Source organism: Apodemus sylvaticus, chromosome 12 (genome assembly GCF_947179515.1).
Source record: "Apodemus sylvaticus chromosome 12, mApoSyl1.1, whole genome shotgun sequence".
Lineage (NCBI taxonomy): Eukaryota > Metazoa > Chordata > Mammalia > Rodentia > Muridae > Apodemus > Apodemus sylvaticus.
The window spans coordinates 97,483,228-97,509,514 of NC_067483.1; the positions used below are offsets into that span (position 1 = coordinate 97,483,228).

The 26,287-nt window shown below is 52.3% G+C and overlaps 1 protein-coding gene across 1 annotated transcript in view; it reads right to left on the minus strand.

Moving 5' to 3' along the window:
* Nucleotides 1–6,149: 6,149 nt before the first annotated feature.
* The window catches only part of Smyd2 (SET and MYND domain containing 2), a 40,229-nt gene continuing 20,091 nt past the window's right edge, over nt 6,150–26,287 (minus strand). Inside the window, exons 3-12 of the mRNA XM_052200614.1 lie at nt 25,835–25,945; nt 23,197–23,257; nt 22,410–22,534; nt 17,682–17,749; nt 15,271–15,373; nt 12,594–12,704; nt 11,300–11,420; nt 9,777–9,951; nt 8,280–8,388; nt 6,150–6,530 (exon numbers count right to left, since the gene is read on the minus strand). Of these exons, the coding sequence (XP_052056574.1) occupies nt 6,450–6,530; nt 8,280–8,388; nt 9,777–9,951; nt 11,300–11,420; nt 12,594–12,704; nt 15,271–15,373; nt 17,682–17,749; nt 22,410–22,534; nt 23,197–23,257; nt 25,835–25,945 (1,065 nt within the window). The 3' untranslated portion in view covers nt 6,150–6,449. The remainder of the gene's footprint in view (nt 6,531–8,279; nt 8,389–9,776; nt 9,952–11,299; nt 11,421–12,593; nt 12,705–15,270; nt 15,374–17,681; nt 17,750–22,409; nt 22,535–23,196; nt 23,258–25,834; nt 25,946–26,287) is intronic.

Below are 26,287 nucleotides of genomic sequence, written 5' to 3' on the forward strand. Positions count from 1 at the left end.
GTTTTGAGAAAAAAAAAACACCTGTCTTTTCATAACACACCTGCACTAGTTGAATACACTGGTTTCCCTTACTCTGCATGTGCACACTTGTGTGGGTACGTGTGTGTGTGTGTGGGGGGGTGCATTCACATGTGTGTACATGCCTGTAGAGATGAGAGGCCAACCCTGGGCATCATTTCTCATGAGCCATTGACCTCCCTCAGTGTTTTGAACAGCGTTTCTCACTGGCTGGGACTTCTGATGTAAGCAAACCTGGCGATATCTTGTCCCTGCCCCTGGGGCTACACACATGTGCCACCAAGCTCTGTTCTGGAGTTCAAACTCAGGGCCTCATGCTCGCATGGCCAACACATTACTGACCGGGCTATCTTCCGGGCCTTACTGTCTCGCTTACTTTAAGATGGGTTTTATAGGCAAAGACCTCTAGGAAAACCTGTCTTGATTTTCTTCTGATGTTATTTTCACCTGGGCTTTTTTTTTTAACCCTTGCACGACCTGGTCTTGATGCAGATTTTGTTTGCAGTTCCTCGTGTCTTCATTTTGGAGCAAACACACAAGAAGCATGGGCCCTTTTCACACATTGGGTGAGAACCCGTGGGAAGCCCCCCTTCCGGGCCCCTTCCGCCATGGCAGGTACCAGCCGTGTGTCCTTGGTGATTAGCAGTGGCCAGTGTCTGCAGTTTCCAACAGTAAACTCTTCACAACCCCAGCTCCCCTCCCCTCAGAGTAGGAATACTAAAAGCTGCTCCAGGACAAGAGGAGATGTTCATTTCAGCAAGCATGAAAATATTTCTATTTTTATGATGGCCTTGTCAATGGGACAATTGTGATTCTTGAAATAAAAGCTATGTAATATTTTTAAAAGATGCAGCACAAAATAGGTAATTGAAAATGGGGATTAGTGAGTCAGGGTGGAGAGAAAGGTTTGTCTGTGGTACATCGAGTAAGCCAAATTTGTTTTCTTCTGCAGACTAGAAAAACAATTTTCAGTATACACTTGAGAAATTAAACTGTCAGCATAAGGCCTGGAGATGTGGCTAGGTAGTTAGGAGCACTGGTAGCTCTTGTAGAGGCCCTGCGTTGAGTCCCAGCTCCCATATGTCACTTGCAACAGTCTGCGATTATAGTTTCAATAACCTCTTCTGGCTTCCTTGGGCCGTGCACGCATGTAGTCCACATACTTTCATGCAAACAAAACTCACATACATAAAAGTTAAACAATGTTAAAGCATACACTTGTTTGTCTCCAAAGAGAATATTAATAGAGCAAGAAAAAAACCTTTTAAGTATTTATTTTTAATTATGTGTACTTGTGTGCCTGTGTGTGGGTATATGCACACAAGTGCAGTGCCTGATGCTGCCAGAAGAGGGCATCAGATCCCCGGAACTGTAGTTTTCAGTGGTTGTGGGTCACCCAACAGGGATGCTGGAACCAAAACCACGCCCTTTGCAAGAACAGCACTCACCCTTAACCACAGAACCATCTCTCCAGCTTGAGAAGGAATATATATGTGTGTGTGTGTGTGTGTGTGTGTGTGTGTGTGTATATATATATATATATATAAAAGCTCAAACCAAAGGCACACATGGAACCACGTGCTAAAGTGAGGAAAAGCAGGAACCAACGAGTGGGCTTGTGCCTTACATTTTATTTTCTTTAGCTATACAAAACACAAAATCTAGGAATCGAGGAGAATGGATGAGCAACAAAACCCTTTTGAGGCAAACTTCTAGATAAACTAGTGAACCTGTCGTATCCGTGATGTCATATCTGAGCATACAGGTCCTCCCTGTGATGCTGTGATGCGACCCAGAAGCTCCCTGGCAGCTCCCTGGATGTGAGGGAGAGAGGAACCGGCCCTAAAGGCCTTAGAGTTACCGGGGTGGGCACTGGAGAGAAGGCTCCTTAAGAGTGCTCTCCGCACTTCCAGGGGACGGGTTTGTCTCTGAGCATAACGCCAGCCCCAGGGGCTCCATCGGATGCCCTCTTCTGGCCTCTGGTGACACTGTTAGTGCGGTAATGGAACCTGTAGATCAAGCCTTGCAGGAGGAAGCACGTCTCTAGGGCCGGGTGGGCCTCATGCACTGTCCTGGGTGCATGCGATGTGACCAGCAGCCTCTTGGCTCCTGACACTGCCTCCCTGACTACTACCAAGTGTCCCCCAAGTCTGCACTGGACTTCATCCCTCTGTAAATCCTTTTCCCCTACATTGCTTTTCTTTAAAGATTTGTTTGTTATTTGTACAGGGTTGCTGTCTTTAGACGCACCAGAAGAGGGCGTCGGATCCCATTACAGATGGTTGTGCGTCACCATGTGGTTGCTGGGAATTGAACTCAGGACCTCTGGAAAAGCAGTCAGTGGTCTCACCCGCTGAGCTATCTCTTGAGCCCACAAATAGAATTCTTAGTGTCTTAAGACTTACATGGGTCTGAGATGACGTGAAGACATGAGCCACAGGGGAATCCCTCTGTGGAGTGGGATGTCCAGATCTCCAGATCGCCCTTCTCACCACCGAGTTGCTTTCTTGTCCGGGTATTTTATCTCAGCAGCAGAAACTAGTCTAAATACATTAAACAAGCCTGGGTAGGTGGCAGACATGGGCAAAAAAGCTGTCTCCATTTATAGAAGAGTAACGCAGACCAATACTCCAGTATATTTCAGGTTGTAAGTTTCAGAAGACATGGGCAAAACCAGGCAATGGCCAGTGCGGAATCCTAGAAAGGTGTGTGTGTGTGTGTATGTGTGTGTGCATGCATGCACTGGATCTCTTATTCCTGGCACACAGCTCCAAAAATCTTGGACTTTGCTGAATGAACGTGCTAAGTCTGAAGGGGAAGATGGTAAGATACTGCTTTTGCTCCACAAGATCCTTCCTTCCCTCCAGAGAGCCCTGCCTCAGAAGAACCAGGTACCACCTCATTCCACGGGATGTCCGTCCTGAGGGAATCAGGACAGCTGCACTCCGACACTGCAAAGAACTGGAACGACTGCTAAGAGCAGAAAAGCTGCCCACTGTCCCACTGTCAAGCCAGAGAAGCAGCTCAGGAAACCATGTCAGGGCCGGCTTGGTCTGCCTCGGGGTGCATGGAGTGGGTGGACAGATCTTACCAAGTGCCCTTGACAGTGGCCTCCCTGCCGATGGAGCACACTCTCCTAGTTTACTGAGAAACTGAAATCTTTGTAAGTTATAAAGATGATAGCCCAAGCTGTGTGAGTCACATGTAGCGTATACACTAAATCAGCTTAAACACTGCCTCAGCATGGGAACAGGGTGAAGTCAGGCCCTGGAGAAGCGTACAGTGTTCTGCATAGAGGAGATGCTCAGGGAATGACTGCACCCCACAGGAGAAAATAGTCTACCAGCTAAACCCAAATGTGTGCGGTAAACTGAGAGCTGACCATATATAGGAGGAGAAGCACACTTGTCTATAGTCAGTAGTGGTGACATCACAGACATCACAGGCAAGCAGAGGGACCCTCTATTATGGTGACATCACAGGCAAGCAGAGGGACCCTCCATTATGGTGACATCACAGGCAAGCAGAGGGACCCTCCATTATGGCGACATCACAGGCAAGCAGAGGGACCCTCCATTATGGTGACATCACAGGCAAGCAGAGGGACCCTCCATTATGGTGACATCACAGGCAAGCAGAGGGACCCTCCATTATGGCGACATCACAGGCAAGCAGAGGGACCCTCCATTATGGTGACATCACAGGCAAGCAGAGGGACCCTCCATTATGGTGACATCACAGGCAAGCAGAGGGACCCTCTATTATGGTGACATCACAGGTAAGCAGAGGGACCCTCCATTATGGCGACATCACAGGCAAGCAGAGGTACCCTCCATTATGGTGACATCACAGGCAAGCAGAGGAACCCTCTATTATGGTGACATCACAGGCAAGCAGAGGAACCCTCCATTATGGTGTCATCACAGGCAAGCAGAGGGACCCTCTATTATGGCGACATCACAGGCAAGCAGAGGGACCCTCCATTATGGTGACATCACAGGCAAGCAGAGGGACCCTCTATTATGGTGACATCACAGGCAAGCAGAGGAACCCTCTATTATGGTGACATCACAGGCAAGCAGAGGAACCCTCTATTATGGTGACATCACAGGCAAGCAGAGGGAACCTCTATTATGGTGACATCACAGGCAAGCAGAGGGACCCTCCATTATGGTGACATCACAGGCAAGCAGAGGAACCCTCTATTATGGTGACATCACAGGCAAGCAGAGGGAACCTCTATTATGGCGACATCACAGGCAAGCAGAGGGACCCTCTATTATGGCGACATCACAGGCAAGCAGAGGGACCCTCCATTATGGTGACATCACAGGCAAGCAGAGGAACCCTCTATTATGGCGACATCACAGGCAAGCAGAGGGAACCTCTATTATGGTGACATCACAGGCAAGCAGAGGGACCCTCCATTATGGTGACATCACAGGCAAGCAGAGGAACCCTCTATTATGGCGACATCACAGGCAAGCAGAGGGAACCTCTATTATGGTGACATCACAGGCAAGCAGAGGGACCCTCCATTATGGTGACATCACAGGCAAGCAGAGGAACCCTCTATTATGGCGACATCACAGGCAAGCAGAGGGAACCTCTATTATGGTGACATCACAGGCAAGCAGAGGGACCCTCCATTATGGTGACATCACAGGCAAGCAGAGGGACCCTCTGTTATGGTGACATCACAGGCAAGCAGAGGGAACCTCTATTATGGCGACATCACAGGCAAGCAGAGGGACCCTCTATTATGGCGACATCACAGGCAAGCAGAGGAACCCTCTATTATGGCGACATCACAGGCAAGCAGAGGGAACCTCTATTATGGTGACATCACAGGCAAGCAGAGGGACCCTCCATTATGGTGACATCACAGGCAAGCAGAGGAACCCTCTATTATGGTGACATCACAGGCAAGCAGAGGAACCCTCTATTATGGTGACATCACAGGCAAGCAGAGGGAACCTCTATTATGGTGACATCACAGGCAAGCAGAGGGAACCTCTATTATGGTGACATCACAGGCAAGCAGAGGGACCCTCCATTATGGTGACATCACAGGCAAGCAGAGGAACCCTCTATTATGGTGACATCACAGGCAAGCAGAGGAACCCTCTATTATGGCGACATCACAGGCAAGCAGAGGGAACCTCTATTATGGTGACATCACAGGCAAGCAGAGGGAACCTCTATTATGGTGACATCACAGGCAAGCAGAGGGACCCTCCATTATGGTGACATCACAGGCAAGCAGAGGGACCCTCTGTTATGGTGACATCACAGGCAAGCAGAGGGACCCTCTGTTATGGTGACATCACAGGCAAGCAGAGGGAACCTCTATTATGGTGACATCACAGGCAAGCAGAGGGACTCTCCATTATGGTGACATCACAGGCAAGCAGAGGGACCCTCTATTATGGCGACATCACAGGCAAGCAGAGGGACCCTCCATTATGGTGACATCACAGGCAAGCAGAGGGAACCTCTATTATGGCGACATCAAAGGCAAGCAGAGGGACCGTCCACTATGGTGACATCAACAAGCACAGTGACCCTCCATTAAGTATGACTTGTCACCTTGCGGGGAAGATGCTCTCTGGGGTACAGAGACTTCCCTACGAGAATCATCTCTGCCCTTGGGGGCAACGGGCTCCTCAGTGTAGTGACTGCTAATGAATAGCTCCAGGCTGCTGCTATCCAGTCCGCCAGACTGCATGGAGCTGCATCCCTGCAGGTGTGGGGGCAGAGACTAGTGTTTGCTCACAACACATGGTTGGTAAGGAAATTCTTTCCTTCTCAAGCTTACCCTGGAGCCTTTCCAGGAGAGAACTATACAGGGGACAGTCCACGAGGGAGAAGGGGAGAAAGCTCAGTCAAACGTCTCCAGAAGGTGCCAAGGGGAAGCCGGGAAGAGGCCAAGTCCAGTGCCAGGGAGGTGTACCCAGGCCAGCGACCACTTCCTGTCTTCCCTCCTGCCTGCTGTCTTCCTCCAGTCACTGTTCTGTGACAGTCACTATAGACAGAAGATGACTGACCCACTCCCAGGCACAGAACAGGGCTCAAGGCCTGATGGAGAAGCCCCCGCCCATAGCATCCTCACAGAATCCAGACACCAAGGCTCCAAGGACTGGCGCTTTTATTCTCTTCCTCGTCAGCTCTGCAGAGCATTCCAACAGGCACAGAGGGAAAATTGTTGCATTTTTAAAGCTCAATCAGCCCAAAATATATATTCTATGAAATCATGCCACGGCTCTTAGAGAAAAGGCAAGGGCTGGAAATGACTGTAAGGTCAGAGGTGACCAACTGTGAACCTGAAACACAGCATGGCAAGGCTTTGCGGAAGGCTGGGGTGACCCATGACGTTGGAAATATTCAAGTCCTGCGAGGTTTCTGACGGAGAGCGGAGAGCGGGGATGCAGTCAGTGGCTCTCAATTTCCTGCTTGATCTCAGAGATGTACGGATGGTCCTTGCCATGGGCTACCTCCATGATGGTGATGGCCTAGAACAGAGCAAAGGGCAGGGGCGGGTGGGACTAGCATCTGGCACCGCTGCCGCCTGCCCAAGGTCCTGGCCCGCTGCGCCCATCCCAGCAGGGGTGTGTGCTGCCCGTCAGTGCTTCAGAGCACAGCAGGCAAACCACCTCTCACAGGCTCCTTCTCAGTCTGCCAAGACTCTCAGGGGAGACAAAGAAGGGCTCAGGTCACCGCATGCTCTGAACCCACTGTTCTAAACGTTTTAGATACCATGATGCTTTCTAGTGGTAACCTAACTAGGTACTCTTCCCTGGTGTCACTGAGAAAGCAGATGTGACATCAACGGAAAACCACACAACTCACACTTTATCCTAGCGGGACCCTGAGTCTTCAGTCTCCACAGGCGCTTTGGGACATGAGGGGACTGGGCTTGTCTGTGGCTGCAATATTTATACAAAGCGAAGCAACAGACCAGCTCTGACATCACACAGAGTCAGGAGGGTGAGTCAGTGTCCCTCAGGGGTTCTCGACAGACAGCAGGCTGGGGTGACAGCTCAGAAAGTTCTGTCTCAAGCACAGACCCGAGTCCTAGCCCCACCCCACTCAGGCAGCTGAGCACCGTGGCATGTGCTTGTAACGCCAGCATGGGTGGTAAGAGGGGCGTCCTTGGAGCTCAGCGGCAGACTGGCCTGACCTAATCTGTGACCTGCAGGTCGGTGAGAGCCTGCTGACCATGGGGGCTGTCCAGAGGAATACCTGAGGTCATCTTCTAGCCTCCGTATTTATATGCACACCTGTACGTGAGCAGGCACAAGCACGCCCACCAAATGGTGAGTGTGTGGGGGTCCCGGCATCTTCTGCACATGTGTTTCAGTCCCAGCCTGGCTGGAGAGGTTAAAGCTTCCCGCGTCAAAGGTCCCACCCTGCACCCTAGACTCCTCAGCTAACCCGCCGGAGCCGTCCCCATCAGAAAGCCTATCTCAGTACTGTAAGCAGAGCCCACGCACGACTGGCTTGGATGAGTGGAGATCGTGGTTAAGTTCATGTTAGGATTTCCCCAGGCTATGTAGTAGCACTGAGCGACTCTCCGATCCAGCCCTTTGGTGTTAGACAGGGTATCACTCTCAGTCCTAAGAGGCGGGCAGGCGGAGAGTAGAGCTCTCCCCACAGCAGCCTACCTCAGCCCTCTTCCTATGTGTGATCCTACCCAGAAGGGCCTGGGTTAGACCGAGTGAGTGTGAGGCTCAGAAGGGCCTGGGTTAGACCGAGTGTGAGGCTCAGAAAGGCCTGGGTTAGACCGAGTGAGTGTGAGGCTCAGAAGGGCCTGGGTTAGACCGAGTACGAGGCTCAGAAAGGCCTGGGTTAGACCGAGTGAGTGTGAGGCTCAGAAGGGCCTGGGTTAGACCAAGTGAGTGTGAGGCTCAGAAGGGCCTGGGTTAGACTGAGTGTGAGGCTCAGAAAGGCCTGGGTTAGACCGAGTGTGAGGCTCAGAAGGGCCTGGGTTAGACCGAGTGTGAGGCTCAGAAGGGCCTGGGTTAGACCGAGTGAGTGTGAGGCTCAGAAGTGCCTGGGTTAGACCGAGTGAGTGTAAGGCTCAGAAGTGCCTGGGTTAGACCAAGTGTGAGCTCAGCATCACCTCCACCTGCTGACAGCACCCCACAATGACATGGCCAGGGGGTAGGCTACAGCAGGTCTCCCTCAGCCTCTGCAGCCACGGGCCTCCCACACACGGGCCCTTGAGAAGCAGGCCTGACTGGCTTGTTTACCAGACGTACCTTCCTCAGGGCTCTCTCTCCCGCAGCCTTGTTCTCCAGACCCATGTACAGTCTTCCCAGCTTGAGCCACATGGAGGCCACATTGAGGGAGTACACAGGGTAGTGCTTACTGGAAAGGAGGAGATGGCAGTTACCACATCAGAGCCCACGGTAACCTGGCGGGGCTGGCGCGCACCCTAAGGGGCACTGTGAATGCCACCGCCACCGGTCCCTTTTGGATGAAGCTGCATCGAAGCTGTTGGGAAATCTTGCCGTGAAGCCTGCCTCGACCCCAATCCAGACCAAGGCAACAGGGAAATGTCAAGGCAAATGCTTCTGTCACACAGACAGCAAAGAGGCCTCCTCCTCCCACTAGACAGGACACACACACACACACACACACACACGCTCACACATGTGCACACTCACATAGCATCTGAGGAACCTAACTGACTGCTAAACCCTGAGCCCTCCAATTTCTCGGTCTGTCTGTCTGTCTCGCTCTTGCTCTGACTCTGCTCTGCCGGGCATCCTCCCCACCAATCTGAGGCCTGGGATGCTGTCTGCCTGGGTCCCTCTCTCAGAGGAAGGTTTGAGACCAGGGAACTTCCTCATCCCTCTTCCTGCAGGGAAAAGGGATGTGCTTGAGGTCTCTGACTTGGCTCCTTCCGGGAGCAGGTTTGACCACCTGGCATCCTCTTCGGCTCCCCCTGCTGGCTATCCTGAGACAGTGGCTCAGCGGATGGCAGAGACTAGGGCATGTGGGGCCGGCCTCACAGCCAGCTTCCAGTCTTCCTGGACTCATGAGGAGCAGCAGGCGTGCTCTGGGGAGGGCACTTCCAGCCTAACGCCCACGCTGCTCCTGATCTGTTCATGCTGCCCTCACGCCCCTAGTGCGCAGGCCTCGGGGAGCTCTGCAGCAAGGGGGCTCAGCCTCGGAGTGGCCGGCCTCATGTAATGACAGTGCAGTGGATTCCTGCCTCCCACATTAACGTCTGGTGACCCACTAGGATGGCCATTTCTCTGGCTCCGTAATTATTCCTACAACTGGGAATCTCATCTTGTTTTATTTGACTGAGCAGAAGACGCCAGTAGCCACGCCAGACCGTTAATCTTAGAGCCAGTGAAATGCAGCTGGGGTTGCAGTGTGCAGAGGCAGAAGGCGGTGGTGTGTGGCAGAAGGCTGGGCAGGAGGCTGAGGGGCACTCCTGCCCTCCCTCCACTGACCAAGTCACAAGTGCCATTTGACACAGAAGAGGCAGGTGGGCGCAGCTGTAAACTACTGTCTTTCTAACTCTGGCCGGGATGGACTTCTGTGGGTACCCTGTGGCACTCTGCCTCGTGAGGGAGCTCCTTGGGAGGATGGAGGAGCCGAGCTCGGTGGGGAGAAGCCCGAACCCCGTGCGGATGTGGGTACCAAGCAGCAGCACTTCTCCTAGGCGTGCCTGGTGCAGCCTGGGGAGGAAGGCAGCCACCATGCTCATCCCGAGCGAGCCACCCAGTCCCGCTCACACTCACCTGTATGGCTTGATGATCTTCTGCCCGTACTTCAGGGCTCCCTCCCAGTCCTGCATGTACAGGCAGACGCCCATGGCCTGGTACATCATGTGTAACATGTACACGTTGCTGTCCTCAAACACGGAGCTCATCTTCTCCTGGCTAAGCTCGCAGATCTCCAGCAGCTCGCTAGGGGGTGCTGAAGCGTCAAGGAAACAGGCAGCACCCAGGCGGGGCGGGGCAGGGCGGGGCGGGGCAGGCCAGGGTGGGCAGGGCCAGTTCCTCCCCTCCACCCACCCTTTCCTCCAGGGTAAAGTATAGGCAGGAAAACAGAAGTAAAGGGAATTGAAATTCCCTCGAAGAAGCAAAACTAAGGAAATGCAAAGAAAGACCTTCCTGGCCCTGCGGATGCTGGCATCAGCACAGATCAACAGTGAGGATGGAGTCTTCATCCACACTGGGAGCCCGAGCCACCCCGTACCTCCTGTCAGGAAGCTGTGCCCGCACAGAAACGTTTTCCAAGTGCAGAGAGCAACCCTAGCCCAGGCTCTCAAAAGATTTCTTACTTAGGAAGCAATGCGCCTCACGGGCCTCGAGGCGCAGGCTGAGACCCTGGCTGTTCAGGAGGCCGAGGAGGACGGAATCAGGCTCAGAGCTTGCCTGGGCTATAGAAGGTGTTCACTATCAGCCTGGACTGCACCTTGAAAACATGACATGTTTCAAAATAAAACCTGAAGACCTGAAAACCTAACACTTGAGTTACTGCCCAGTCTACCATCCTTCTGCATGGTCCTCAACAAACCACAGGATAAAAGAGAGAGAAGAGGAGGGAGGGAGAGAGGGTGTGCTTGTGTGTGGGGGGGGGGAGGGAGGAGAGAGGGTGTGTTTGTGTATGTGTGTGTGTGTGTGTGTGTGGTAGGGGTTGAGACACAGCTCAGCAGCCACACATCTGCTGGGCATGTGCAAGGCCTTAGGTTCAGTCCCTAATGAGAGAAGAAAGAAAGATGGAGGGCGGGGAGGAAGCAGGGGAGGAAACAAAGACTCCCTCTTCTGCCCTCTGGGATGCAAATCCCAGGTCTTTCCAAATCCCAAGAACACGGTACTGGGTACTGTGTGAGGACACAGGTTCTGCACCCTAGGCCTGCCACCACCAACAGTGTCCCTGAGACGTGGCCATGTATCTAAGGAACTCTCTCCTCATGGGCTCGGATCAATGCCCACGTTCAGTGTGCCTGCCAGGATGGGGCTGAGGTGAGGTGGGGCTCTTAGTAGTGCCTACCTGCACTACATCAACAAGGTGGCTCCGCCAGGAGGCAGCCTTCCCCCATGTGGCGCCCCTGACCTCTGCAGTCCAGTGAGGACAGTCCCTGCTAGCCTAGCTGACGCCCTGCTGTGGGCCATCTATCTTTTCACATTCACTCCCAGGAGACCCCGGGCCTCCTTAGAATACTTTACTCCTCTCCGCCTCTCTCTTCCCGGCTTCCCACCACACCCTGCCTGTGAGACATGGCAGTGTGTCCCCTCAGGACACAGGGAAAGGTTATATTTGTAGTGCTTGGCCCTCCGGAATTCCTCGATGACGTTGCGCGCATATCTGACCATGTCTCTGATGGCTTCGGCCTGCGGTGGGCTGCTGAGCTTCCGGATTTCCACCTTGGCTTTGTCCTGAGGGGATATTCAAGGTGTGAGATTTCCTCTCCAGGGGGAGCTGCTCCCATACAGGCAGAGGTTCTGGACCTAGAGGGAACCCCACGCTCTGCTCCCTTTTTATAAAAACATAGCCGTGAGTTCCTGGCCAGTCTTCCTTAGACAGGATCCCAACGGTGTTTTCTGTGGGTCCATGTCTGTGTGTGCCTGTCTGTAAGTGAGGCCAGGCCAGTGACCAGGGCTGGCCCTGAAAACTGATAGTGTGTGCCACGTGGAACCTGGTGACAAGTCCAAAAAGCCAGAGCCTGATTCCCAGGTGCCTTTCCCCTCCCATCTCTTTGGGAGGCACTTTGTGTGCATGTGTGGGTGCGTGTGCATATGTGGGTGCGTGTGCATATGTGGGTATGTGTGCATGTGTGGGTGCGTGTGCATGTGTGGGTATGTGTGCATGTGTGGGTGCATGTGCATGTGTGGGTATGCGTGCATGTGTGGGTGCGTGTGCAAGTGTGAGCCTGCCTGTGTGGAGGCCATAGGTCAACTTGAGGTGTCCTTCCTCAGGTGCCATCCACCTTGGCTGTGTGTGTGTGTGTGTGTGTGTGTGTGTGTGTGCCCTGTTCTCTCACTTAACCTTTCACTGAGCCTGAAGCTACACTGGTAACCAGTAAACCCCAAACCCCAACAATTTTCTCTCTACACCCTCTACATACACACGCCCCCTCCCAGCACTGTGGTTACAGGCACACATAGTGACATGTGCCCTTTTATATGGGCACTGGACACACACACACACACACCCCAGCAACTGCCGCACCCCCACCTTGCTTTTTGAGTCAGGCTATCTCAGTGTCCTGGACCCTGCAAGTAGGCTCCGTGGGTGGTCCCCCGCCCCCTCCCACAGTGCTGGGATTGTGAGATTATTTCATCTCATCTGTCCTTTCTGCATGGGCCGTGGAGCCTGAACTCAAGTTCCTGCAGAGACAGCACTTTGCTGAGGCTGTCTTCACAGCCCAGGTGAATCCAGCAGGTCCTTCTCCCGCCTGCACAGAAGGCTCTTGTCTACCTGGATTCCCTCTGCCTGTCTTTGTCACACGGTTAAAAGGGTCAAAACACCAACTGTGTGGGGAGACAGGCCAGGGGAGGCTGGGGAAGGCGAGAAGCAGGGACCCTCCTCTGTCCTATCAGCGAACTGACCTTGTCCTTAGTCGTACACTCCCGGCACTCACAGGTGAAGAAATAGGAGTCTCTTAACCGGTCGTTCCTGTCCTCTGTTGGGTACAGCAGGTCGATGTAGCTGGTGAACACCTGGGGGTGAGAGGCCAGAGGTCTGCCGCAAGGAACGCAGTTCCAACTGCTCCTGTGGCGTTGCCAACCTCTGACACGGAGGACAGTCAACAGGCCCAGCACAGGCACCAAGGATGGTCCCATGGATGGTCACACTGCTAACTCTGGCTGAGAGGCTGTGGAGCTGTGCCCATCTCCTTGTGGTGACCAGAAAGCCTATATGCTCAGTCCCTACATTGGCAACTAAGAGGAAGAGGAACCCTTCACCTTCCCTCACCAAAGATCAGGCCAAGGCTGGGCATGTATAGGGGAGAGCAAGGCCTTAAACACCCTGGTCTGCTCACCCTTCCTCCTGACATCACATAGTTGAGCAAGGGCTGGGCAGGGGCAGGGGGTGGGGGAGTGGGGGGTTGGAGGGGAGGGCAGCTCTGAGGGGCCCCGGGGTCTTTGAGAGGCCTCTGAGTGTGGCATGTAGGGCTCCCAGGCTGCACAGCAGCAGCTGCGACCCCGCTGGCCAGGTAACACGGAAGTGGTCACTCTGGGTCCCTTTATTCTCTTGGCTTTGCCTTTTACAGAAGGGTCTGGAACTAAGGCCTAAAGCATCCATCCTTCTGTGCATGCACAACTCTGACAGTGCAATATGATGCCGTTATTTATACAGCTCACACCTGAGAAGCATACAATCGAGGTTTTTTTTTTAATCACAAAGACTTTGTATTATTTTTAATACATTTACAAGTTTGTGTTAAAGGGATTTCACAGCTATCCCTGGACATGTGTGGCCTGTTAGGCAGTACCTGTCATTTACTCATAGGGACAGTGATGCCAAGCAGCCCACACAGCAGAGTCACCAGTGTGGCAGGCATGGGCCTGCCAGACAGCCAGGGACACCAGCACAGGGTAGTCTGAGGTGCCCAGGGACTTCGGACTCAAGCAAACCTGGGGCATATGCAGGTTCCATCTAATGCCAGGAACCTAGAGGGATTGGCTCCTTTCTCTCTGGGGGAATATAACACGGGAAGTACCAACTTCCCCAAGCTGAAGTTACAAGAACAATCCGTGGTTGCATGCCAGCCAAGAAAGAGAAACACCAGCCAAACCCTTCCGTCTAACACCAGAATCCCTGGACAGGACAGGTACACAATGCAACCAACAGAGCCTCCAGAAGATGGCGACAAAGGCCACCCCAGCTGCACCATTCCAGGCTTAGACAGTCTATCCAGGAAGGCAGGTCATTAGCCTCTCGGTAGTCTAGAGCCAGGCTGGCCATTTCATTCTTGGTTTAAAAGAGGCCCCAGGGTCATCTCCACAAATCCCATCAGGACCCTCAACATCCTGGCTCCAGACTGGGTCCTCACCTCATGCTGGATTTAGAGATGGGGTGGAAAGGAGGCTTGAATGTCAGCTGTGAACTACTAAAAACCTTCCAGAGAAATCAAAGCTTCTGTCACTTAGCACTGAGAATTCTACCTAAAGTTTTCAGTATTTGGACATGTCCTTCAAAACAGAGTTTCAAGTTCAAAACTCAACCCAGAAAGCACAACCACACACAGCAAGAGAGGGAAGTGGTTCAGGGAGCAGGTGACGCACGGGGCTCTCCGACCTCCTCTACTATGGGAAGGCAGCAGATGGAGCCTCCGGCCTGAGAGTGCGCTTCTTCCTGAGCTGGGCACGTGACTGGCCACCTCTAAGAAGGGAACCACGAAGACAGGCCCCGTGGGCTGTGCCTCCTCAGCTCTGGTGGGGCATTTGTTCCACCGCTGTGGTGGTTGAGGCTGACTGTTCATGACGCTGACTGTCAGCTGGACAGGACTGTCCCACAGAGCAAGGCCATTCCGAGACAACAACAGTAACAAGCACAGGCAATAATGGTTTAGAGCTTTGTGGGGTGTCGTGGGGACAGGAAAGAATTCATTAGCCAATTGTCTGACAACAGGGATACCCAGACTATAAATCTTAGATGACAGAACTTCATTGCAGGAGGCTGGAGAGAGAGCTCAGAGGTTAAGGGCATTTGTTCTTAGAGAGGACCCAGGTTCGATTCCCAGCACTCATCTGGTGCTGTAACCCCAGATCTAGGGGATCCAAGAGGCTTGCATATAAAAGCACACAGGTGAAGCATTCAGACACACAAAGTGAAACTGAATTTGAAAAAAAAGAATTTAATCCAAATGTATTTCTTTTTTTTTGTTGTTGTTTTTGTTTTTGTTTTTTTTTTGAGACAGGGTTTCTCTGTGTAGCCCTGGCTATCCTGGAACTCACTCTGTAGACCAGGCTGGCCTCGAACTGAGAGATCCGCCTGCCTCTGCCTCCTAAGCGCTGGGATTAAAGGCGTGCGCCACCACTGCCCGGCCCCAAATGTATTTCTTGTTTCTATCTGGCCAAAAGAAATGGCAAGCACCCATGTATTTGGTGAGGGACATCAAGCCAGGTGCCAAATCTGGAAGGTAACCCAGGTAGGGCCCAGGGGCAGACAGTTGGTTCAGCTGCAGGAGCCGCCACGGTGGTACTCCGTGGATCTCACTGCTTTGCCTGTCTGTCTCCACAGCCTGAGTCCAGGACAAGCACACCACGGCTGCACTCTCACCTCGTCTCCTGGGTGGATCTCCTGTACAGCTCTGACTTCTGCCAGGGTCCCTTTGTAGGTCACGATGACATTCGGACAGCAGCTGTGATTCATAAGTGCAACGCTGCCGATCAAAAGAGAACTCAAGTTGTCTGAGTGCCGTGGGATGGCTGCTGAAGCGACTCAATGCTACTTACCTGTTTGTTGAGAAGAGGAACTGAGCCTACGTCAGACGGTTCAAAGAACACAGACAGCCCAAACTATCCCAAGAGCACAATCACTGAGCATTTAGAATAATACCTAGTGTTTCCGTTTTGTATTGTTTTTTAAGACAGGGTCTCCGGTAGCCCTGACTGGTCTAAGAATTCACTATAATTGGAGCATCCTCAGCTCCAATGTCTGACATGTTACCCTTTTCACTATACTCAAATATGAAATCCTCACATGAAATCTGATCTCTAACTGTACACGAATAACAACTATCCTAAGTATTCCGTCCGGATAGACAGACTCACTCGGCAGTGCCCACAGCTGACTGCCCCCATGCACGCCCGGGTGCAAGACAAAGGGGCTGTCTTTTTGTCTGAGTGGATTGCTTCTCAAACGCTCCTTTCAGATGTTGAGAAAGGCCATCTGCTCGAGGGAGGATGGGCTGTGATCCCCCACCCCCTAGGGCCCCAGAAAAGCGCCTCAATCTCCAAATCTGGGAAATTGGGACATGGCTGCGCCTGCTGCTGTCTGCTTTTTAGGGACAGTGACAGGAGAGAGACTCACCTAGGTGAGATGCTTTGAGCTCTCTGATTATTTCAAGGTCAAAGTTCTGAGAACAGAAATTTCTAAACTACAGGGGAACGTGCTTGATCTCACAGATGCTGCCTTTGAAATCACGCACTGATGTGATTTCAGTCCCAAAGGATTTTTCCCCAATTAAAAATGCCCAGAAACCAGGGCTTATGCTCTTGTGGGCACGCCTGTCCATGTCACCACTGGGAGGGAGGGCCGGTACTGCCCGACCCATGAGAGACCAGAACCCTTCTCATACTTGACCCAGGATTCACAAAAGCAAGGGGTTCCGAGGAGCACTGACGGTTACTGCCCATGGTGGAGTGTCTTGGAGGGAAGTGACCCTCCTCTCTCCTGTCTGCTAGAGGTCTGGGCACAGTGGGTGACTAGCTTCACACCTGACACTAACAGGTAGCTGGTTCTTGGTCTTGGGGAGGGGCATCTCTACCTTACACTACAGCCTACTTACGATTCCTACAGGGACGCATAGGGTGTCAGGCACCAGGATGTCTGATGGGCAGAACTCCCAAAGGCACATGTTAAAAGCAATGAACAGCAGGTTTCTGGAACCATCTTGGAAAACTGCTAGGCTGTGTCTCTGAACAGAGGTGGTGGGGACGGCGCTAAAACAAACAGGGAAGCAACTCGTGATCCACAGCTGTCATGTTTGGCTGCCGTGGGACATGGTGAGGTCTCAAATTCAGACATTCTCAGATGTTCATACCCAGGCCACAGTGCAGAATTCAATGGCTGTCTGAGTGTCTTCATGGAGCCCATGCCTGTCCTGTTCTCTGTTCTCTTCCCAAAAGTCTAAGAGAATCTCTGCCAAGAGGCACTCTGGTCCTCTCCATGGTTCTGCCTGCAGCTGACCTCACCTTGGCCTAAGGGCCACCTCCAGCACCTCCTCTCTCTGGAGAAAGCTGCCCACGCCAGGGTCTCTCAGGTCCCTCCCTCCTGACATCCCTGATGCCCACGGCCCAGCAGGCGACACACACACACTCCCGGAACTGGTGCGTGGTCCCGGCAGGCGAGCAGCAGGCATCGCCAGTGGACTGCAACGGAACCCTAACGCTCCCACCCTCCACACCACGGAATGCCGGTGTGGATCTGTCAGGATGCACAAAGGCGTCCCTGGCTCCACCTGTGAAATGGGGACCAATTGTTCTGGATTTCCCACATCATCTAGCTGGCCTTTCAGGAATTATATCCAGATATTCCTGAAGTCGGGAGGGGGAGATGCCCAATAATGCTCTGAGAACTTTCTCCAGTTTACTGCCTCAGCCGAAACCACGGTTAATCCCTGCATGTGCAATTGATGCCTCACTTTGAGCCTAAGAAACAAGGCCTGCAGAGCTGCAGGCCCGCAGACAGCATGCTTCCCCAGCAGCGAGCCACGGGCTTCTCTGCGCTGATCCATCCTTCCTAACAACAGCTCTGGGCTTGGCGGGGCGCCCCGCCACCGCTCTGCTAGCTCCCACCTCCGGATCCTTAAGTGGAGGGGAAATATTTTGAAATATGACAGATTAAAAAGCTGTCTTAATTCAGTTGGAGTTTCATGTCTGCCACACGCAGTCAGGTGGGTTATGTAAAAAATCAAATTAGTGTTAAATAAGTACAAAGGGAAAGAAACGAAGTCAGACTCAACCTACTCAGGAAATATTGCCGATCCCAGATGAGAGAGCTCCTCATCTTCAATAGTGAAGCCATTACAGTTCACCTGCAGCGGAACGGGTGGGGCAGGGGGAGAGAGAAACTTCCAGTTATAGATCCCCGCCCCTGCACATCATTTCTTCAGCTTGGCCCTCAGCAAATTATCAAAGGCATTCTGGCTTAGTGGTGTTGAAGGTGTCCATGTGCCCATGGCATCCTTTATCCAAATAAATTTACATTACATCTTAGTGTGTCAACAAAGAGAAGCAGACACGCCGGGACCAAAGCTCCTCTCCGTGTGTTCCGAGTTACAGAGCGGTGGGAACACTGGGGTCCTGTGATGGGCTTATGGAACTGAAAACTTGTCCCTGTGTAAGGGAGTCAGGCTACCTTGTGGGAAGAGCTTCAGTAGGACCACCACAGGGTGTGTGTGTGTGTGTGTGTGTGTGTGAAAGAGAGAGAGAGAGAGAGAGAGAGAGAGAGAGAGAGAGAGAGAGAGAGAGAGAGAGAGATCCCATCTCCCAATCATATGCCCTTAGAAAAGGAAACTTGTAACCCGATGTCCACCTCAGGAGCTGAGGTGGTAACTTGGAAGCCTCTCCTGACCTGTGGAACTCTGGCCCCTCCTCTGAAGGGGAGAGGAATGGAGAACCTTGACAACGGCAATGAGACTGCCTTTCCTATTTCAGGCAAATCGATCCCTGTTCTTTTCTCACCTCTGAGATCACTGAGGGTAAAGGTCAGAGTTGGGCTGAGGAGAAGGCTCAGTCAGAAGGTGCTTGCCTGGCAAACATGGGGACCTGAGTTTGATCCCCATGAGCAGTGTACACTTGGAATCCCAGCACGGAAAGGGTGGAGACGGGCAGATCCCTGGAGCTCCTTGGCCATCTGCCTGGCCTAACTGGAGAGCCTCAGAACCCAGTGACAGGTTCATCTCAGAACACCAAGGGACAGCTCTTGAGGAAGGACATACAAGGTGATCTGAGGTTTCCTTATACTTGAGAGCACGTGTATACACACATGTAGACACACACACATATATACACATAAACACATACACACAGGACTGAGTCAAGGCTGACAGAATGATGGCTATTCATGACAATTCTGCAAATGTCTCCTTCCACATACAGGGCCAAGCTAAGCGTACTAACATGCAGGGCACTCTACACAGGACAACCAAGGCAAATCCTAGCCTGTGGGAGACACAAATTGCATAGGTGTTCTTTATAAGGACTGAGCGCCTCAGGCCTGGGACACCCAGTGTCCTCTTTCTAGAAGATGAGAGGAACCAGAGTTACCATCAGGAGGCCTGGCAGGGTGAGGGTTGAGATGGCCAGGACCCCCGTGACTGAGGTCCCCCACTTCCTCCCGCACCTGGCGACACGGCTGAGTGACTGTTGAAGGGTGTGAAACGAGAGCGGCATCAAGGCGGGGCGCTCTGACAAAGTGTGGCTTCACACACCATGCTATGCTTTCTCCTTTTCAAAAAGGTTCTATGCCTGAGCTGAGGTAGTGTGTGCTTGTGTTTGTGTGTGTGCATTCCTGTGTTCGTGTGCATGAGTGCTTGTGGGAAGGGTGCATGTATGTCTGTGTGCACACGCAGGCACCCATCTGCGAGTTCGTAAGTTCAAGGACAACCTTGGGCATCAGTCCTTATCTTCCACCTCATCTGAGAAGGGGTTTCTTGTTTGCTGCAGTGGAAGGCAGGCTTGGGGCCTGCAAGCTTCTGAGTGTTCCTTCCCTACCTCTCCTATTGCTGTAGGACCACTGCTGGGGTGGACTGGGGACCACTGCTGGGGTGGACTGGGGCTTGTGGCCACGGCTAGCTCTATGGAGGTCCTGGGATCTGAACTTGGGTCCTTACACTTGCACGGCAAGGGCTTTACTCGCTAACAATCACTCCAGCCTCCCCATTTCTCGGGATAGCTGCATCTATCAACTGTGTATGTGGAGATGTCACATAAAGCTAAAGCGTTATTGGAAATGTTTAGGAATTTTGGCGCTTATCACAGTGAAAGCCAAAATTCTACTTGCAGTGCATGAGGCAAGAAGGAAGGGGAAGAAAGAAGAGGGGGAGGCACAGGAGGGAGGGAAGGAGGAGGAAAAAAGAAATGGGAGGTGGGTGCTACAGGCTCATAAATCAATCCCAGAGTCCAGGGATTCCTAAGACAAAGACTGCATAGGCTACCTCCTGATGCTAATTCCAAGCATCCTGACCAAGTACCCGGTTTAGAGCTGCCAACCCACATTAGGTAGAACTAATCAGAATTTTCTTTCACTAAATTTCTTTGAGCAGGAACTCCATTCTTAGGTATTACTGGCTAAGTAATAAGTAAAATGGCTTTCTCCTGCTGGACGGCTGCCTCAGTGTGCTACCGACAATGCCGACGATAAATGCTGGCTAAACCAGAAGGAAAGGAAGATTAAGAAGAAATATAAAAGCAGATGGAGGGACGGCTGACTCCCTGGCCATTGGGAACTGGGCCTTGATCCGCTTATCTGCAGTCCTCCCACTGTGGTGACCCTGGCTGGATCGGCCACCCCCTCCCTCCCCGGGGACACACTGACAGCAGTGTCTTCAGGCTCGTCCCTCTCCCTGCTGTGTGGGAGCGTGCATGCATCTTCTCCTGTGCGCCCGAGTCTCATCGCTCTTCCTTTTGGAGACTAGGTGATGGCAACTGAGCCAACCTGCACGGTGATTTTCCTGCCAGCCTTCCTTCCCTTCTGAGATGCCCCTAGAGAAGGAGAGGGCACTTGCACATTAAGAAAGATGCATGGGCTATGGTCTTTCTTTTTTTCCAGTCAAATCAGGCATAAGTGCCTTGCTAAAGCTATTCTCATAATTAGCATTTAAACTAGATGTAGGCTGTGCACCAAAAATATACTTCTCAGCCACGCGCAGGTTTGGAGTGATTAAAACACAGCTCAGAGGCCCGCAGTCACCTTCAGCTGCCAGCTGTTAGAACACTCCAGGAGCCCCCAGAGCTGTTTGTCTAAGGCTCAGGGGTAGGACAGCATACACACAGCCGGGGATCGGAGGCAGGGTCAGAGGGTAAGGTGGGGCTGGGGCACACTTGCTTTTGACGTTAGCATTTTCTTCAGGGGTGCTGAATTTCTCCCTAAAAACCACATGTGGAGTATATGGAGGTGGAGGTGGGGGTGGGGGATTTGGGTGTGGCTCAGGGGGTGAAAGGTTTGCCCAGAACAGAAGCCCCAGGAGTGGTGGTGCTTGCCTGTAACTCCTGAACTGGGCAAGTGAAGGCAGGAGAATCAGAAGCTTAAAGTCCATCCTTGGCTACACAGTTTGACTCTAGCCTAGGCTATGTGGGATCCTATGAAAAGAGAGGCAGAGAGGAAGTGTGAATGCATGCATGAACAGTTTTGGAATGGATACTAAAATCTAATCGACATAAAGGTCCTAAGGAATAAATTACCTAGTTACGCATAGGTATGCCTGGACCCACAGACACAGACACATTCACACGCCTGCATGTGTGTTCCCTCAGGCACACGAATGCCTCACTTCACGTTCCACACATGCTCTGATGTGAACGTGCAGTCTCTCGGGTGAGCCCCATGAGGCAAGCAATCAACGCGGGGAAGGCGGACCAGCAGGAGCCACGCAGGTGAAGGGAGGTCTGCTTTCCCGCAGCTTGTGACAAACTCTCTCTCTCATGGAAGCAGAGCCCGTGAGGAGAACCTCCTGTAGGTCTGGGCTCCAAGGGCCCTCTCTGCCCTCACCCACACACGTCACCTTCGGGTATCGTGATGACTGATATCCACAGCATCTAGATTTGCTCCAGAACCAAGCCTCTGGGCATGTCTGCGGGGGTGCCTAGGTTAGGTTAACCAAAGAGGGAAGGCTTACCCTCAATGCATACGACATCATGACATGGGCAGGGGCCGGACTGAATGAAGAGTCCCTGACACCTTCCCTAGCCCCAGCCACCCAATTTCCCACCATGGACTGTACCCTCAAATCACGAGCCCAAATAAACTCCTTCCGAAGCTGCCTGTCGAGTCTCTCATCACAGCCATGAGGCAGACAGTAAGGAGCAGATGCTGGGCGAGTGTGGTGCAAACTCAGGTGTGGGCGTGACGAAGGCAATCATGGGCTCCCACCAGGACAGCTGTAACTGGGAGCCATGACTCCTGTACAAGGAATAGCCTTCTGATTATGATCAATCGTGGCTGAGATGTCTCGACTTAAACACGAGGTCTGTGGGTAATCCACTGGACCTCTAAGAGTTGGTCTCACTGGAGCCGAATTGACTGTCGAAGGCCTCCCTTCTCTCTTCCGTGTGTCATAATGCTTAGTGTGTTTTTACCATGTGGTGCGTGGGTGTGTGTCTTCATGTGGCATGAAGGACAGAGAACAGACAGCCTTGGGTGTTGTTTCTCAGTCGCCGTCCATGTATTTTGTTTTAGTTTATGTATTTGAATGCTTTGCCTGTATGTGTGCACAATGCATGCCTGTACCTGTGGGGTCAGAAGAGGGCCTCGTTCTCCCAGAGCCGGAGCTAACAGATGGTTGTGAGCCAATGCATGGGTTCCTGGAACCCAAGTCCTCAAAAGAGCACCAGGTGCTCTTCACCTCTGAGCATCTCTCTGCTCTAGTCTACCTGGACTTTTGAGGTCTCTCATTGGCCTGTGTCGGTGAGGCCTGGGTCGGTGAGCCCTGAGGCTGTGCCTGTGCTCACTTCCCCGGAGGCTGGCGTCTTTACCTGGGCGAAGAGCACCACGAGACTGCTGTGCTCGGGCAGTTCCAGGTGCTTGGAGTAGAACTGTTGGAGAGCCGCGATGTCGCTCTGGATGAGGTCCTTCTTCTCGTTGTCTAGCTTGTCCAGATCTGCGGGCAAACAACCCGTTTCCACAGAAACCCTGGGTCTTTCCCGTTATAAACAGCGGCATCACGTCCAGACCCAGAGAATGCTTCCCCATGACTTGGTGTAACTGACAAACCACCTCCTCCTCCTTCAATCAGATGTCACATATGCATGGCATTCCAACCAACCATGAGCCACAGTGAGGTAAGAAAGATGCAACTAACTGTGAGTGACATCTGGCCTCAGTGTCCCTCACTTCAGGCCCCTGGGACTGGGTCACAGTCAAGGAGCTGGATAGCCCAGACTTCATGCCTCTTGGGAGGGCCATCGGAGAGGGCAGAGGAAACTGTTTGACTGGTAAACTGTCATGCCCAAGGTTGTCCTTTGGCTTCCAAACACACCTGTACGTGAGTGCATGGACATACGCACATGTGCACACAGACTTCAGCTGCTTCCTAGACTGCAGAGCTGCGAGAACTGGAAGCCATCCAGCATGCCAGGAGCAAGAGAGGGCTACCTCGTGAGCTCTGACACCCCCATGCTGTCCTGATAGGCTTGTACACTCGGGAGAAACAAGGCTAAGGAAGTTACCATCCTTACTGAGAACAGTTATTTCTGCCCTCAATACCACCGGATACACATTAAATCTGTGACTAAAAAGCTCATCCATCAGAGAAATACTTACGTGACTCAAACTCCCTCACAGCCAACAGTTTCTCGGAAGGTGTCCTCTCTGGGTGGATTTTCTAGTAATTGGAGACAAAAATCAGAGAGGAACATCAATGCCCTGGGGTCAGACACAGAACTTTCCTGGTTATGTCCACATGAAGACAACGCAGCCATGTCCAAGGAAGAAATCTACTCGGAGTCCACACTTGGTGCCAAGTCTGTCTGACCCTTCAGTTCAAAAGGGCTTATTTTAAAAGCTTTAAAAAGGGCCCACTGCACCCTAACACCCTGACACATCGCACACACAGTAGGCTCAGAAATGCTCATTACAGAAAAGAACAGGGCAGAAAACAATTTTTTAGGGTCCCGACTTGAAAGGATTGAGTCTACGGACAGGCCATACTATTTATTACTTCTCCTTCTCAAAAGGAACAAAATGAAACCCCATCCATTTCCCGCTTTCTTTAAGCATAAGCTAAAATGATCTCAAATTCCCCATTTCAAAAGGAACACTGTGGGTCGTATCTGCGAGCTGAGCCTCACTTGAAACACGCGCTGCCTTTGTTCTAGACACCCCAAGAGGAGCTAACAATGGTGAACCCACAAGGCTTTGAGAACATGAATAAACTTGGTGTTGACAGGAGTTCAAACGCTGAGCTCAGGAGCTGGCCTGAGGCCTGGGCTTTGTAATCTGGCCATTCAATCTGGGGATACAGGTGGCTGGTCTAGCGGCGCTCACCTCCCTCCTTAACGCGATATGCTTGCTTCCCTCCCTCCCTCGGGTGGTGGCCGCCTGTCTCCCCTAATCCTTTGCAGGCTCCTGGAATACAAATGGTCTGGTTTTTGAAAATCACCTATTCCTACAGGGATGAAAAGGCAGCCAGGTACCTTTTCATTTAACAGGTGATTAGTGGTAATTATAACGGAAACCGATGGGAACCTCTAAACTCATCCCAGCTCTCAGACTGCTCGCCTGGGAGCCAAACCCAGAGTGGACACCCTCTAGTCACAAGGCACCCAGGGGGTAGCATACACAATCCTCCCAGGTACTTAACACAGCATTGCCAGAGACCCTGGGAAGACAGGGGAGGAAGAGACTGGTCTCCCAATGGGCAGGGCTTGGCACAATCTGAAGGACCGGTTACCCCAGACTGCACCAGTCACATCGACCCCTGTTCCCTGTTCTGCCATCGATCATTAATTCACAGAGAACTGTCATTTAGGAACAGGCAGTTGGCCTTCTCCAGAAACAAACAAACAAACAAACACCCTCATCTCTGGACCTTACTCTGCAGGCGACTCCTGCTCCACTCTCTCAGAGACGGTCGTTTTAGTCACCTGACCCCAGCTGAACACAGTGGAAAGATGACCTCAGAGCTCTAGAATGTTCTACTGCTGTTTACACATTTGGGATCCTAAACCTGATCTGGGGACAAGCACGCGCCGATCGCTGCGATCATACTCAGACTGGAACAGCGGCAGCGGACTGGAGGAGGAGGTGGGCGGACTGGAGGAGGAGGTGGGCGCCGGGAGGGGTGAGAGAGTCAGAGGTGGATGAAGTGGAAAAACCAATGTGCACCTCAGCTCGGAGGCCTCGATGCCAAGGCACAGGGACACAGGCAGCAAGGCCTCCTCCCTCCACGGGCACAGCGCCCCTACACTCCCTTATATGTCAGTGGATGACAAAGATAAGCCCTTCACATCTTCCCACCGACTTCAGGACCCAGGCCTCTGCAGAGGAGGCTGCGAGTCTCACGTGCTTGGGAAGGGCTGACCACACACCAACAAGCAGCCCTGAGATATCCTTGGGGGATGCCCTGGGCACTCTTCTCCCCTCCTGGGCTCTCCTCCTCCTCAGCCTGCTTCTTCTCCCACACACTCTTTGTCTACGGCCATCCCTGGGCCTCCCTCTGGGTGCTTCCCTGTCTGCACATAGGCGAGCGAGGTGGCAGAGGCAGAGAATGACACGCAAGGAAGGGGACAGGCTGCCTCCACACACCGCAAAGCAAGGAGGGACTCACAAAGCTTCCTGACCATCTTGGTTCACTGGAAGCTCTAGGAAATTTTCACAGTTCTGGTCTTTCATGCTATAAAGTCATCGTCATTCCTTTCTGTGTAAAATAAAATCCCAAAGAAAGCTCTGGATTGAACTGCTATGGCTCTGTTTCTATTCTGGGGTGAGAAGGAGACACAAGCAAAGCCCAAGTGCCTTCCCATTGTGTGTGGGTGTGACCCTTTGTGTGGGTGTGACCCACTGTGTGTGGGTGTGACCCTTTGTGTGGGTGTGACCCACTGTGTGTGGGTGTGACCCTTTGTGTGGGTGTGACCCACTGTGTGTGGGTGTGACCCTTTGTGTGGTATGACCCACTGTGTGTGGGTGTGACCCTTTGTGTGGGTATGACCCACTGTGTGTGGGTGTGACCCTTTGTGTAGTATGACCCACTATGTGTGGGTGTGACCCTTTGTGTGGGTATGACCCACTGTGTGTGGGTGTGACCCTTTGTGTGGGTATGACCCACTGTGTGTGGGTGTGACTGGAGCTGAAGCCCCAGGAGATTTAGCTAATGCTCAGCCTGGCGTAGCCTAGCTCCGCCAGGCTTCTTTGTGACCTTTAATGAAAATTCAAGTAGCAGGACACTCTCACATTTCCTCACCTGCTTGGCCAGAATTCTTGCTGTGAGCCGCACAGTCTCCGAAGGATTCCAGTTCTCCCCGAAAACAACCATGGACGAGCATTCCAGCTTGTGCAAGGGCCAGTCTTCTTTCTAAGCAGGTTTTAGAGGGGAAACTGTCACTGTATAGACACATCCACATACTAAACACACACACACACACACACAAATATATACACAGACACAGAGATACTCCACACAGATACACAAACACACAGAGATACACAGAGAAAGATACACACATGCACATAGACATGCATGCAGAGACACATATACATAAACTAAGGCATGAAGAGACTTACAGTACGTCCCCCGATCAAGGTCAAGTAGAACACTCTTCCACTTGGGAAGCTCAGGAATGCTCACAAACTAGAGATAGCAACAGACTTGAAAGATAGATACAATGCCCTAGCTTTGATCCTCTAACCTTTGGCT